This window comes from Chanodichthys erythropterus, chromosome 10, assembly GCF_024489055.1.
Source record: "Chanodichthys erythropterus isolate Z2021 chromosome 10, ASM2448905v1, whole genome shotgun sequence".
Classification (NCBI taxonomy): Eukaryota; Metazoa; Chordata; class Actinopteri; order Cypriniformes; family Xenocyprididae; genus Chanodichthys; species Chanodichthys erythropterus.
Genome location: NC_090230.1, coordinates 41,768,566 through 41,784,227, shown reverse-complemented (window position 1 = coordinate 41,784,227; position 15,662 = coordinate 41,768,566). Strand labels below are relative to the sequence as shown.

Below are 15,662 nucleotides of genomic sequence, written 5' to 3'. Positions count from 1 at the left end.
GCAACTGGAAGGACACTAGTAATTATCTGCTGTGAAAAAAAAAAAAAAAAATGTAAAAAGTAAAAAAAAAAAAAAAAAAAAAAAAACACACACTTCTGCTTTATCATAAACATGCATCCAAACTACACTTCCCAGAACACCCCTGCAACTACACATTGTACTCACTACATTTCAGCTTACAGAAAGTGTCCAGGCTAGAACAGACAAGTGTTCGCAGATAAAAACAATGTGCTGTGAGCACAGACCATATCACTTATGGAAAGACTTATTTTGTATAAGAAATAAGTTGTATATACATATCAGTTGTCATTTCGTGCTTTCAAAATCCATGAATGAGAAAACTGTGCCAAGCAATAGCCACATATGTGAAGGACTGCATATGCATGTATGTGAATAATGCGTGTTGTTGCGTGCACAGTTCAACCTGGCTTCCATTAACCTCTCTTTTCTTTTGAAGTCATGCCTCCCTTGCCTGAAAAAAGCCAAACCTGATTCTCTGCGACACATACAGTGCCGCCTAAAGGACACATGGGAAATTAGATGAATAACTCTCCCCACAGCCAGCACAACAAAGGACATCACTTGTACCCATCACACACAATTCATTCTCCTTATTAAAAACCCCAAAAGCCAAACTATAGGGAACTGGGAGATGAATGCCCTAATAAAATCCTTTTCTCTCATATAATGCGAGAAGTCAGAAGGTCCGACCACGGTTCTTGCTGTGTGAATAACCGACTGGAGTGATCTCACTCTTAACCACAAGTTGAAGGGTTTCATGGACACAGGGCTCCATTGATCAGAACAGAGGAGGATGATTGATTGATGGCCTGGAGCCTGTGATCCACAGCCAGACTGAAGAAACCCAGAAATCAAGAGAATTACAGCCAGTGAAGCAGAACTGACTGGGGAGTCAAGAGCTCCTCGCCAGATGAGTCTAGATTCACTGTATCTGATTCTGAACTGATTTAATTCAGAAAGTGACAGTGGACCACAGTTAGCAATGCAAAGAAATCCAACATTATTATTTCCGACTTTTTTAATGCAGACATGTATGCATGATACACTGGAATACAATTTCATGACATCAAACGACACATTTAAAACCCCCAAAATTCTTGAAAATGTTCTCAAAATCCACTCAAAGGCCACTGAAATGTGAAAATATTCAATATTTTACTGATATGAGCTATCAGTACATTTTGGAGAGTTAACACTGTGTACGTTAATTGACCAAACGACCAACAACTGTAATTTCATAATGGCCAAATATCAACTGATTAATCAGCTCGGCTCAGTTCCCTCCAGTGTAAGGGTGTGTTCACACTTGGCAGGTTTGGTTCGATTGCTCTGTTAGTGTGGTTTATTTGAGTAAGCGTGCTTTCACACTTGCCTCATTTAGTTCGGTTGAATTGCACTAGAGTTCGTTGCCCCCCTTGCGGACCAAACAAGTGTACCTAGACCTCCTTGAACAGAAACGAAGTGGTTCGCTTGAGATGTGAAAGCAATCCGACCCAACGGACCAAACGATAGCATAATTCATAATCGGAAATGTGTTAAAAAGTAGTAGTGTCTGATTCTGTGAGTGAGCACATTAGTTACCATAGCTGAAAACCAAAGAGTGCCTTTTCATCTTAAATTGTTATGTAACATGGCAAAAATGCTGTCCTGACGAAGCATTGATTCCGGCTCTACCTGCATTATAACATTCATATATGGTCTCGACACAGTTCGCCTACTAGACAGCGCTGGGAGATCCAGAGAGAGCACATTTGAATTTGACGCAGTATTAATATGCATAGTATATAAAGGCGGGAATGACGGCTACATTCCTACAGTGTTTGCGTGTGTCTCAACAGGTAATCACATTTAATTCGCATAAACACATTTTGGTATGCTTTGAAATGTTGCCTTTGTGAAAGCGAACCGAACCAAGAAGAAAATGCAACATTGTAACAAATTTAGTCCTTGTTATGGAACAAAACAAATGATCCATAGGTGTGAAAATGCCAAAAGTGTGAACGCTGCCATCCGAACTTTGGTGCGCACCAAACCAGTGGACTGAAGATCCTGAAAAGGTTGGTCTTGGTTGGCTCCAAATCAAAATCTAGTGCGTTTCTAATGAAATATGAATGCAACACAGAACAAAGACATTTAAACGAACCAAAAATAGAATGTGATTTCATAAGATGCGACTCTAAAAAGGACAGAATGCTCAAGCATACCTGTTTTTTTCTCATCATATGAGCTACATTGGCCATTGCAGTTCAGTACCGGTGACGGAAACGCTGTCTCCTTGCAGCAGATCTTCGTTTGTGTGCAACGGAGGAAATCCTGGCAGTGTTTTGACTCACACATTTTATAAGCTTTTCACAAATTCTCAGCTGGTAAAAATAACATCATATGTATGCACTTACAATGAGCCCATTTAACCCAGCACACAGCTTTGGTTTGAATGTTCGGTAAGTTCCAAGCCTTAAGCCTTTTTTTTTTTTTTTTTTGTAGCTTAAGGTTTGGTGTTAAAAATGACAGTGTGAAAGCTAAGCGAACCTGGACTAAATGTATCATTTTCTTTTTCAGTCCAGACCAAAAGAACTAAGTGAACCAAACTACAAGTGTGAACACAATTTTGAGCTCATTTTATCGCAAGCGCAAATGCCTTGTCTGAATGCTTGGAAATATAAAACCACAAAAAAGTCCTAAAAACGCTGGCATGATTCTGACACTTAATTCATGTCCACAGCAAAACAATTTACTGAAGTGTTCTAATAAGATTTAATAACATTAATCAAATTTCACTCAATATATTTGAGAATGGAAAATGCAAGCTTTGTCGAGCTGTTTGTAGATTTTTGAAATGATTCAAGCAAGAACACTTCTTGAAAAAATATTGCCTAATTAATTGGTTAATTAGTAAATCAGTCTGTCACAACTAAGGATGCCCATTTCAAATGTTTCTCAGGTATATTTAATTGCCAAATCAAAACTTACCTTGAAAGTCTTCAGAATTGGGCAGTTTGACACCACAAATCACATAATCGTTCTGATTGTTCTGCAAAAAGAAAAAGAAAACAGCAGAAAAGCAGTCGTGAGCAAAGCATTCTGGAACAGCATGAGCAGCCAATAAATCAAATCCTTCATACACCAACTGAAAAAGCTTGGCAGAGGATAGTTTGGTCTGAATGTGGTTTTCTGCTCATTTTCAGTGGCTTTATTTTGTAAACTGATTTGACTCTGTGGGTACCAGGCAGCGTGCGCACTGAACAGAAGTTCTAGGTCATCCTGAAATGGTGAGAAACCAAAGCAAGTAACGCCAGAGTCCGCAAAGACCCCAACCTCTAATATTCCCAGCATGCCACAAGCTCCAGCCATCAGCGCAACATGAGAAAGACAGGAAGCTGCATTATGTTTCTGTTGAGCGTGTTTGAGTGTGACATTGTTTGTGTGTGTGGAGTTCAATACTCACCACATCAATGGGATAAATGTAGGAAAGCTCTGATATAAGCTGACGACAGCGGAAAGTGAGCTGGGCGTTAGACTTCAGAAACAGCTCTCTGTTGAAGAACAAACACAGTGGAACTTCAAGATCATTCAGTCCATATTTAAATTGTGTAAACATACATATATTATTTGTATTATTATCATTATAACAAAAACATAACAATAACAATAAAAATAAATGATTAATCTTCATTTTATTTATTTATAACAGTAATACTTTTATTTATTTATTATCTGTATTAATATTATTTAATACATTATTATATAAAATGAATACACATGTGCATAATATACTAGGAAACCTGTGTGTTCAATCATCCACCAAAAACAAACAAATTTGGGACCATTTGGTTAAAAGTAATTGAAAAAATGGCAAGCTCTAATGACATTTGTGTGCCAATGTCACTTGACTGGATATCGAATAAAATAAAATTCACATTTTAGGTATGATTTTAGTGTCCAAAAGTTACTAAATACTTTTTGGGACCACTGCATGTGTATAACCAGCAAAAGAAAGTAGCAAGACAGGAAATAACAGGGAGTCACAATCACATGAAAAAGAAAAACAACAAGAAGAGGAAAGAGAAGAAGAATTAATTGCAATGTTTATATTGGCTTCAGGAAGTTCACTCCACTAATGATGCTCTGAATCATCTCTCTAGTAATGGTAAGAGCTACTCAATTATCATAACTGCCAAATTACAATGAACTTCCTCCACTCTAACCCCATCCTCCAATAGAACAACCATCCCTAATCAGAACACATCTGTCAAGTAAGGGACACACCATTACCTCAGGACCGGGCGGAGGTTGTGGGACGGGCACAGCTAAAACCAAAAGGCCTGTCTAGATGAGGTGCAAGAGGTTGAAAAAATGTTTATTTTTCATGTTCAGCTTTCAGCTACTGGGTCTGTGACTTGAGGAGAAAGATGAAGAGCAATGATAGAGGATAATGTGGTATTCATTTACAGTCATGAAAAGGAGGCAGGAAGGAAATAATGATGAGGTATGAAGGATATACCTTCCTTACTGGACTATAGCTTACATGTGGGTCCACCAGGCCTGCTCTGCACCACCCAAAATCCGGCCAAAACATTTCTATGCAACCACTGTTAAACTGTGAACATAACTTAATCTGTCTTTACTGGAAGTGGGTCTCCAATGTGCCAAAAAAAGCATGAGATGCGAATCAACGGCCAGAGACATCTGTCTGAATGTGTATGGCTGTAGTGGTGGTACTTCAATGGGGATGAATTAAAATTATATTTTATGATAAATATTAATATAGCATCGTTATTTCACTCAGTTCAGTTTAATTAATGTTTATAGTTCAATTATGAAATGCGTTCAGTTCAATGTTGATTCAATTCAATTGATTAAAGGTGCCGTAGAACGTCTTTTTAAAAGATGTAATATACGTCTAAGGTGTCCCCCTGAATGTGTCTGTGAAGTTTCAGCTCAAAATACCCCATAGATTTTTTTTTATACATTTTTTTAACTGCCTATTTTGGGCCATCATTAAATATGAGCCGATTCAGGCTGCTGCCCCTTTAATTGCTCGCGCTCCCCACCCACGGAGCTCGCGCTTGTCTTTAACAGCATAAACAAAGTTCACACAGCTAATACAACCCTCAAAATTATTCTTTACAAAGTGTTCGTCATGCAGCATGTCTAATCGTGTAAGTATAGTATTTATTTGGATGTTTACATTTGATTCTGAATGAGTTTGATGATGCTCCATGGCTAAAGCTAACATTACACACTGTTGGAGAGATTTATAAAGAATGAAGTTGTGTTTATGAATTATACAGACTGCAAGTGCTTAAATGAAAATAACGACAGTCTTGTCTCCGTGAATACAGTAAGAAACGATGGTAACTTTAACCACATTTAACAGTACATTAGCAACATGCTAACGAAACATTTAGAAAGACAATTTAAAAATATCACTAAAAATATCATGTTATCATGAATCATGTCAGTTATTATTGCTCCATCTGCCATTTTTCGCTGTTGTCCTTGCTTGCTTACCTAGTCTGTTGATTCACCTGTGCAGATCCAGACGTCCTGCCACTGTTTAATGCTTGAACATGAGCTGGCATATGCAAATATTGGGGACGTACATATTAACGATCCTGACTGTTTCGTAACAGTCGGTGTTATGTTGAGATTCGACTGTTCGTTGGAGGTCTTTTAAACAAATGAGATTTATATAAGAAGGAGGAAACAACGGTGTTTGAGACTCACTGTATGTCATTTCCATGAACTGAACTCTTGTTATTTAACAATGCCAAGATAAATTAAATTTTTAATTCTAGGGCACCTTTAAGCTATAAAGCAGCTCTGCAGAAAACAGTTGGTGTGATTTAGTGTTGTCAAGATACAGGAATTTCCAACTTTGGTACGGTTCCTTAAAAAAAATATTGATATTCGATACCATTTTTGCTACCACAGGGAAAACTGCCATATATTGCCATTCATGGCAATATAATATGTTATTATCTCATCATTTTTTTATAATTGGGTAATTTTGTTGCAATAGCTTACAGAACAGGGAGGCTTTATTTGAACCGTTGAACTAAATTTACAAAAAAAGATAAGTAAACCGTAATAAAATGAGAACAAATAAACAAAATGCAAACGATAAATACAATAGAATAAAGAGAAAAATTAAATAAACATGGCTTTAAGTTTTTCAGGTGGGTCTAACAGTAGTATTCAGGTAAGAAATACAACAGAAATGAAAGAAATCAAATGTAAAATAACACTGAATAGTCTTTATTGTAAAAATTTTGTTTCACATTAATGCTTACAATTAAAGTTACAAAAGTTATTCAGTGAAGAGCAGCGAGTGATTTTCTTTGTCTTTTGTTCTTTGATTAACATGACAGACTTTAACATGACTTTAAGAGCTCGGATCCAATATACTGTTACACAACATGCGTTTTCTCTAAACTATTTACATTCCAAACCTACTGTATTTACCTGAATACTCGGTAGGAGAATTTTGTATGTATTTGACCGTTTAAGTGCAATAAGCCACAAAAAAGAAGTCAATCTGGTACTCGAGAGCTACTTGAGAGGTGGCTTTATGAGAGCGTGGTGCACACTTTTGATGTGAGCGCAAAACCTGCGGGAATGAGTAAAATTCTGTGCAATACAAGGAGAGGAGAGGAGAGGAGGCAAGTGTGTCAATTTGCCAAAACATGCAGCTGGTATTGGTGTATCGATGAGTTTCAGATATTTCAGTATCGATAAATATCGAAATATCTATATTTTTGACAATACACTAGAGTGATTTATGAATATATAAATATTATTCAAACTGGATTGAATGATTTAACTGGATTATATAGTTTTATGGTCCAATTTCCCCTCTACTGAATGTTGCAATCTATAAAAAAAAAAAAAAAAAAAAAAAAAGAGGCAAAAACACAAAAATAACAGCAATGTTTACGGCAGCATTACCTGAGACCTGACAATTGTGCTTCAAACAAGAGGCTGATGAACACCACCAGACATACAAATGCATTATTTCAGAGGTCAGCCCACTGTGTGTGACCCTTTGGGTCATGTCAAACCCATTAGAGTTGGCACAACCTAATCTGCTTATTGTCACACAATGCAATTTGAGTGGGTGGGAAAACATAAATATACCCAGCATGCCCTCCGTCTGCTTGAGTTGACCGTATAATCTCCCAAAGCGCTCGAGAAAAAAAAAAGGGCAGAATGAAGGAGCGCACCATTCTGCGTCCCATCACGGTAATGTCTGACAGATGTGAGACCACTGGACTCGAGGGTAGAGAACGAGGGATGAAAAAGAGAAAAGAGGGGGACGGATAATTGCAGGTTGACAATCACTCACCTTTTGGCAGTGCATTCCTTCTGCAACTCCGTCAAAGACTTGCGCTCAGACTCCAGACCCTGGTGCTTGGTAGATGACGCCTCCTCTGAAGAGAGAACACAGACAGGTGGAGAGAACAAAAGAGAGAGAAAAGACGGGAATGAGGTGAATGAACAGGTAGTCTCATGTGTGTTTGTACAGGTGGGTAGGAGTGTCTCATTTTGATAGCAGTCTATTAAATTGTGCTGTCATAAAACAGAGTCTTTCATCATTATAAAAACATTTCCTCTACAGGCAACATAAAACTAATTGAGATTCAAAAAATGCTTGTAGGGTTTTTTTTTTTTTTTTACATAAATATAACTGCTCAGAATTATAATAAAAAGACAAGACCATATAATCAAAAACACTCCCAACATGAAATTTGGATAACGATTCCCGGGGAGCAGGATAAGACACGCTTAGATTACAAAAAGACAGGCTATAATGATGAAATCCTGAAATTTTCATGATCTGAAATACTTGGTGAAACTTCTTGTGTTGTGTTGTGATTGAACTTGAGCACATTTATGGGTGTTTCTTCAACTATGAGCACTTTGACCCTGTGAACTTTTAGTAAAATAGTAAAATTAAAAAAATTAAATTGAAATATTCTCTTTACAAGTATTATTAACCTTGATTTTTCAATTCCATCTCAATCATGGTACACTAATCAAGCACACTAAATTTTGTTAAAACATTATTGGGAGCAAAATTGTTGGCTGTGTTGGAAATAATTCCATAATTGAGGTACATGTGTGTAAAAATCGGTAGAAATCATTTTCACAAATTTTTAAATAGTTTATATTTATTTCATTGTTTGTTTCAAATCCATTTAAAATGTTACATTTAAAAATTTATATTTTTATAAATTGAATTTGACTTTATAGATAAAATGCTTGGGTCTGGTATAAGGTTAAAACAAAAATAAAATAAAACTAAAATAATGTGATCATATAATGAAAAGAAGAATCTGTTAGTTAGAATAAAAATTAACCCTGAAACAGGACATCCAAACAAAAATAATGCATATTAAAGCCCCTAAATTACAAATGTACAAAATAACATTATCTCTAACTGCTGCTCAGTGCAGAAATCCAGTATGTTTGTATACATTCAAGTGAAATAGAACAGTAAATCTCCATCTGATTTGCTGGAAAGCGATACACACTGCCCAGATTAACTGGATATAAGGGTTTTGCTGATGGTGTTCAAAAGACATTTTCCATCCCAGCCTGCATGGCCACACCACCCCCATGTCATCAAAGCATCAGCTAGGAGCGTGTGTGCGAGTATGAGTTGCTGTGGAATGCATGTGTCAGCCCCACTTCTACGCAATATTGCTGTGGTCCATTATTTCAGACACAATATTATCCACAGAAGAGGGAAAACAGAGAATGAGACAAAGTAAGAGAGATCAATAAGTGAGAAATGGAGAGAGGAGGAGATTTTGAATTCTCTCTAAAGATGGAACAAATTAAAGAGGATAGGCAGTGGTGTGCCTCTGGTCCCTATAAGACCAAATCCTACATAGTAAATACATACATACACTGTATATAAATATACATATACAGGAGCATTCAAAAGTTTGGGGTCAGAAAGATTAATGCTTTTCAGCAAGGACACATTAAATGGATAAAAAAAAGTGTCTGTAAAGGCACGATGACCTGCATGAAAAATGCATTTTTTTTCTCCAAAAAAAAAAAACTTTTTTGTTGTTTTTGTTTGGTTCGGAATGTCATAAGGGAGACTAAACCATGACAATTTTCATTTTTGGGTGAACTATTCCTTTAAAGAGTTGATTCTTGTCTGTTCTTTTTCACTTCACTTCACATTAAATGAGAAGATGAGGGAAGATGAGAGTGGAAAGAGAGAAAATCAAAGCAGACTGTCTGGTTAAAAAAGGCAAACTCCTTTGTTCTGACCCGCACTTGTAAAAACAGAGAGTGTCTGCTTTATAATATGCCTCGCATTCTCTTCTCTTTTACAGCTCTGTGGGATCTCTCTGTCCTAAAGCAATGCTTGGCGGGACATCCTGGGCCCTGGTGCTGTCTTTCTGAAGACATGGGAGGTGTGAACCAGGGAAATTGGAAGAGAGATCATTGTCGCTGGAGCAAAGCGGTCCCACATGCAAAGCCTTGAACCTCTCATTAGGATGAGACAGCAGGAAAAAGAAAAAGAGAGCTAGAGGCAGAGAAAAAGACTGAAAGGTCTAAATGCTTTTGTTCTCTACTTGTTCTCTTTAATCGATCCCCTATGACACACTCTGCTTTAGTAATATCGCCTCTCTCGGCCATCAGAGTTGTCAGCACCAGGTTAAGGCCTCCTCTTCGCCACCCACACCTTTCCTAAAGACTACTGGCAGGAAGTCATCTGCGTTTGCTTGGGAGAAACAACAGCAGAGGTTAAAGGGATAGATCACCCAGTAATATAAATTCTGTCATAATTTATTCACCCTCATTCCTGCTGTGGAATATGAAAAGAAGAGATTTTGAAAGTAAGTTTCAGTTGCTTTTATCTCTACAATGAAGTTAATGGGGACCAAAATAACACTGGACCACATACATTCTGTTTCAATCCAATTTTGTGAAATTAACTTCAAAAATTGGAATATCGAAAAAAAAAACATTTGTGAATAAAGCAAAGTTTCCATTCCATGTGTTCAATAAAACAAAATCATCCTGGGAAATTGGTGAAAAATATGTGTAAGACATAAAAGACATAAAAAATGGAAGTTGTTGCAATCTTTTTTCATAAATCAAAAATGTTGACAAGACTAAGTTTTATATAACATCTGTTTAACATGAAAGTAAGGTTAATAATATAACTTAGAGAACAAAATTCAGTTTTACTCAAATTAGGGTGATGCAAAAATGAGAACACCCCACTGAAAGTCTCTGGAGCAAAGCTAAAATGTAGACTACAAATGTCTAATTTAACAAGAATTCAACCACAGGTGAGTCTAATTATTCATTACACAGGTGTCCAGCAGGCAGTTGACTATAAAAGGGTGTTAAAACCCCTTCCCATTTCATGCTGTCAGCAATGGCACCACATGGAAGAGAAATGTCACAAGAAAATAATTTCTTTACACCAGAAAGATGAAGGCTACAAGAAGATCTGCAAAGCTTTACTTATCAGTCAGAATACTGTAGCAAAAGTGGTACAAAAATTTTAAAAAGATGGAACTGCAACCATCACACAGAGACGTCCAGGTCATCCACGGAAGTTAACACCTCGACAGGAGGCACAAAAAAAGCCCACCTAGAGTTTGCCAGGGCCCATGCTGAGAAAGATGAAGAGTACTGGGACTCTATATTCTGGAGTGATGAGACCAAGATAAAGGTTTTTGGAACAGATGGCTTTAAAACTGTATGGTGTTGCAAAGGTGAGGAATACAAAGAAAAATGCACAGTGCCTACAGTGAAACATGGTGGTGGCAGTGTCCTTATGAGGGGCTGCATGAGTGCTGCTGGTGTGGAGGAGCTGCATTTCACTGATGGCATCATGAATTCACAGAAGTACTGCTCTATACTGAAAGAGAAGATGCTACCATCACTCAGTGCCCCTGGTCGTCGTGCAATTTTCCAATAAGACAATGATCCTAAACAAACATCTAAAGCCACTGTTGGATTTCTGAAGAAGAACAGGGTGAAAGTGATTCATTGGCTCCTGATCTGAAGCCAATCGAACACCTATGGGAAATTCTGAAGAGACAAGTTGAGCATCACTCTCCATCCAGCATCCAGAGGTCATTCTTGAAGAATGGAAAAAGATAGATTTTGCAGGATGTCGCCAACTTGTTCATTCCATGCCTAGAAGACTTGGTGCTGTCATTAAAAATCATGGAGGCCATACAAAGTACTAGATGTATTAGTTTTTGTTGTGAGGTTTACTCATTTTTGCATCACCCTAATTTGAGTAAAACGGAAAACTGTGTAAACTAAGTTATATTATTAACCTTACTTTCATGTTATAAGTTAAAGGTGCCCTAGAACTTTTTTTTAAAAGATGTAATATAAGTCTAAGGTGTCCCCTGAATGTGTCTGTGAAGTTTCAGCTCAAAATACCCCATAGATTTATTTTTAATTCATTTTTTTAACTGCCTATTTTGGGGCATAATTAGAAATGAGCCGATTCAGGGTGTGTGGCCCTTTAAATCTGGTGCTCCACGCCCCAAGAGCTCGCGCTTGCTTTAAACAACATAAAAAAGTTCAAACAGCTAATATAACCCTCAAAATGGATCTTTACAAAGTGTTCATCATGCAACATGTCTAATCACGTAAGTACAGTGTTTATTTTGATGTTTACATTGATTCTGAATGAGTTTGATAGTGCTCCGTGGCTAACGGCTAATGCTACACTGTTGGAGAGATTTATAAAGAATGAAGTTGTGTTTATGCATTATACTGACTGCAAGTGTTTTAAAAATGAAAATAGCAACGGCTCGTCTCCGTGAATTCAGTAAGAAACGATGGTAACTTTAACCACATTTAACAATATATTAGCAACATGCTAACGAAACATTTAGAAAGACAATTTACAAATATCACTAAAAATATCATGTTATCATGGATCATGTCAGTCATTATCGCTCCATCTGCCATTTTTTGCTATTGTTCTTGCTTGCTTACCTAGTCTGATGATTCAGCTGTGCACAGATCCAGACATTAATACTGGCTGCCCTTGTCTAATGCCTTTCATAATGTTGGGATCATGGGCTGGCATATGCAAATATTGGGGGCGTATTTTAATGATCCCGACTGTTACGTAACAGTCGGTGTTATGTTGAGATTCGCCTGTTCTTCTGAGGTCTTTTAAACAAATGAGATTTATATAAGAAGGTGGAAACAATGGAGTTTGAGACTCAATCTAGGGCACCTTTAAACAGATGTCATATTAAACTTAGTCTTGTCAATATTTTGGAAACTGTTTTTGTGTTCATTGAGATATTGTTTAAAATGTTACTTTTCAAAGGGGGTGTACTCATTTACGCTGAGCACTGTACATACACATTTTATATATATATATATATATATATATATATATATATATATATATATATATATATATATATATATATATATATATATATATATATATATATATATATATATATATATATATATATATATATATATATTTTGTGTGTGTGTGTGGATGGAAATATAGTGATTGACTTTCATTGTAAGGAAAAAAAAAAAAACAATGACAATCAGCTTTGCCAATTATTCATTGACAAAGTTTTTTTTTTTTATCCTGCCAATGATAGAGACTATAACTGCCTATAACTGCCATGAAAGCTAAACCACAGGAAACTTGGTGAAGCCAGCAGGTGTTTCATGTTTTAATGACCAAAAGGACTATTAAAAGTGTGTCCCTTCACTCTGCACCACTTTTTTCTTCAGCACTTTACATTTTCCTCTTCATTTGTGGAGTGCCTCCGCATTTGACATTTACAGGCCCACGGTCCAGAGCGCAACTACCGATCATAACAACGTCAAATCGCTTTTATGAGCATAATTTACAGCATGTGCACGGACGTGATGAGAAATTAGAGCGAGGGAAACGGTGACAGGAGGCTTGACCTTGCAAAGCTTTATTCTTTGCTTCAATGGAAACGAGGAAGCGCTCAGTGACCAGAACCGTTGGGGGAGCGCGAGAGCGCATGACTGCAGCTTTGTACATTAAACAGAGATGAGACGTGGTTACACTTAAGTCATTTTGTGCAATTTCTGGCAATCTCCCTTTGTAAGTGGGATAAACTACGGTAGTTTTGGAAGGAGGCTTTCATGCTCTTTCATGGAGTGCTGGCCCGGTTAGTATCACAGCAAATAAGCGGTGACTGACAATAGCTTAAAGGACCATTAGTGTTTAAATGAAATTTGGGTGTGGGAGATTTGTTAGTGGGAATGGGAAAGGCAGGCATTAACTGAGAGGGACATGACGGGAAAGAAAAAAGGTTGGAATCTCTAGCTTGTTATTCTCTCCCAGAAGAGAGCGCTTTTCTCTCTTTTCTTCACTACCCTTTAAACATATTTTACTGAAGAGATGTTATACATTATTACATTATCTGTTAACAAAAAATAACATCCCAAAAAAATAAAGTACATAAGATATCAACTAATTTCAAAAACATGTCAAGTAGCATAGTTTGAAAAAACATACAATATTTAATTTTTAATGCAACATTAAGGTCATCCAATCTTTGTAAGCTATTCTTTTAGATGACCAAAATGGTGCGTTAAATATTAAATATTGTGTGCTTTTGCAAGTTATGGTAGCGCAGTTTAAGACTTCTTTTTCTAAGATTACTAAAACTGAAATGAATAATAAATTAAAGTTAACTATAAATATTTTTAAAATAAAAATAAAATGGTAAAAACACATACAGATAAATTACATATGTTTTTATATTTTTTTATTTTTTATATGATATATATATATATTATATAAAAATAATTTAAAAAAAAATTTATTTTCCATTTTTTTTACATTGAATTATTAAAAGTAATTTTCAGTAATTGAAATAAAGCTACAATAACATATAACATTAAATTTAAACTTAATAAAAATGAAAATTAACAACTAACTGAAATATGTAAGTTTTATCTGAAGTACTAAAATTAATACAACTAAAACTGAAATGAATAATACATTAAAGTTAACTATAAATATTTTAAAAATAAATTGGTAAAAGCAAAAACTGAGAATAATAAATACTACGATAGTATATAAAAAATAATGATAAAAAAAACACTGGGTAACGTGCAGGGTTTTTTCTTCTTTAATTTATAATTTATTTTTTTATTTTTTATTTTTTTTGCATTGAATTATCCACCAATTTTCTTACAACTTTCTCTTGTGTGAAAGAAAGAAAGAAAGAAAGAAAGAAAGAAAGAAAGAAAGAAAGAAAGAAAGAAAGAAAGAAAGAAAGAAAGAAAGAAAGAAAGAAAGAAAGAAAGAAAGAAAGAAAGAAAGAAAGAAAGAAAGAAAGAAAGAAAGAAAGAAAGAAAGAAAGAAAGAAAGAAAGACCAATAAATCAATGAATGAATGAAACAGGAGGTCAAGCGGTGTGCTATCCTCCTTTCCTCTTACTCCAGTTCAAATAATTTTATTCTTCAGCTTTTAAAAAGTCTTCTCTTGTGCATGAATGTGAATGGGCCGCACCCTTCGGCTCCAGTCAGGACAGGCCCCTGTTGGCAAAGGCTGTTGGGTAGACGTCATCCATCTAGAACAGACCTTTCCCTGAACCCCAAATCCGTTGTTTGTTTCTACACACTAGGAGGTCATGAACACAATGCATTATGGGATGGCAAGTGCCAGGCCACTCAATCACTATAGTTGTGCAAGCGTGCGTATATGTATTCTTTATGAACCCACAGTACGCAGCCCAACCCTCTAGCCAAACACCAGCCACCACATCAATCAAACTCACCTCTTCGCACCTCCCGCCCATGCACAACATTTGGCAAATAAAAAGAGCAGGATTCAGAAATCAAACATGAATGGCAGGAGGCTGTGACGAATGGGGCGGTGAGGAACTTAAGCTTTGGATAAACTCTGAATGTTCAATGTCTGCCTGCACAGCCTGGATCTTTGATGGAAGCAGTGTAGAGTAACATATGAGAATAATGAGAACACTAAATCACAACAAACAGGGGTGGTGGTGGTCTTGACGGGCCAAAATTCCAGAAGTACCCTTTTCCTTCAAGAGGATTTGACTGAATTTTAAGGACAAAATGACTAACAAACTGCTCAAATCAAGCATGTATATCATGGTAATGAAAAAAAAAAAATCGTCCAAATCAGTACCGACAAGCAATGTACAAAAATGTACATAATTTGATTAGGCAGTATGACACAAATTAAAATCGAAAGAGAAATCCCAATAATTCCGAAATGGAATTTCCAACTTTCTTCTTAAAAAAGTACAAAGGAATGCCAACTTTAAATTGGATTCCAAACATGGAGACTCACAACTCTGATTCCACAAAGATGCAAGGCATATGATGTCATCTGAATGTGGCAAAAAAATAAAAAAAAACAGAGCGAACTACATGATTAATGGTAAACAATCCCATTTAGGCAAATCATTGAGTCCAAATTCCTAAATAACATGATTACAAGACTATAAAATCAGTTTTGGAAACGTTTGCTGAGACAGGTGTGTAAAACATGGCAAAAGATCTGTTGTTATTCACTTAAATGCAAAACAAATGCTAGCAATGCCATTTGAGTTTTTATAAATCAGATGTTTTTTGGTCGGAAGGCGCAG

General features: G+C 36.2%; 1 protein-coding gene across 1 annotated transcript in view; it reads right to left on the bottom strand.

The window, feature by feature from the left end:
• The window catches only part of uvrag (UV radiation resistance associated gene), a 125,031-nt gene that overhangs the window by 71,550 nt on the left and 37,819 nt on the right, over nucleotides 1-15,662 (bottom strand). The window contains exons 9-11 of the mRNA XM_067399242.1: nucleotides 7,367-7,451; nucleotides 3,467-3,554; nucleotides 2,992-3,052 (exon numbers count right to left, since the gene is read on the bottom strand). Coding sequence (XP_067255343.1) covers nucleotides 2,992-3,052; nucleotides 3,467-3,554; nucleotides 7,367-7,451 — 234 coding nt within the window. The remainder of the gene's footprint in view (nucleotides 1-2,991; nucleotides 3,053-3,466; nucleotides 3,555-7,366; nucleotides 7,452-15,662) is intronic.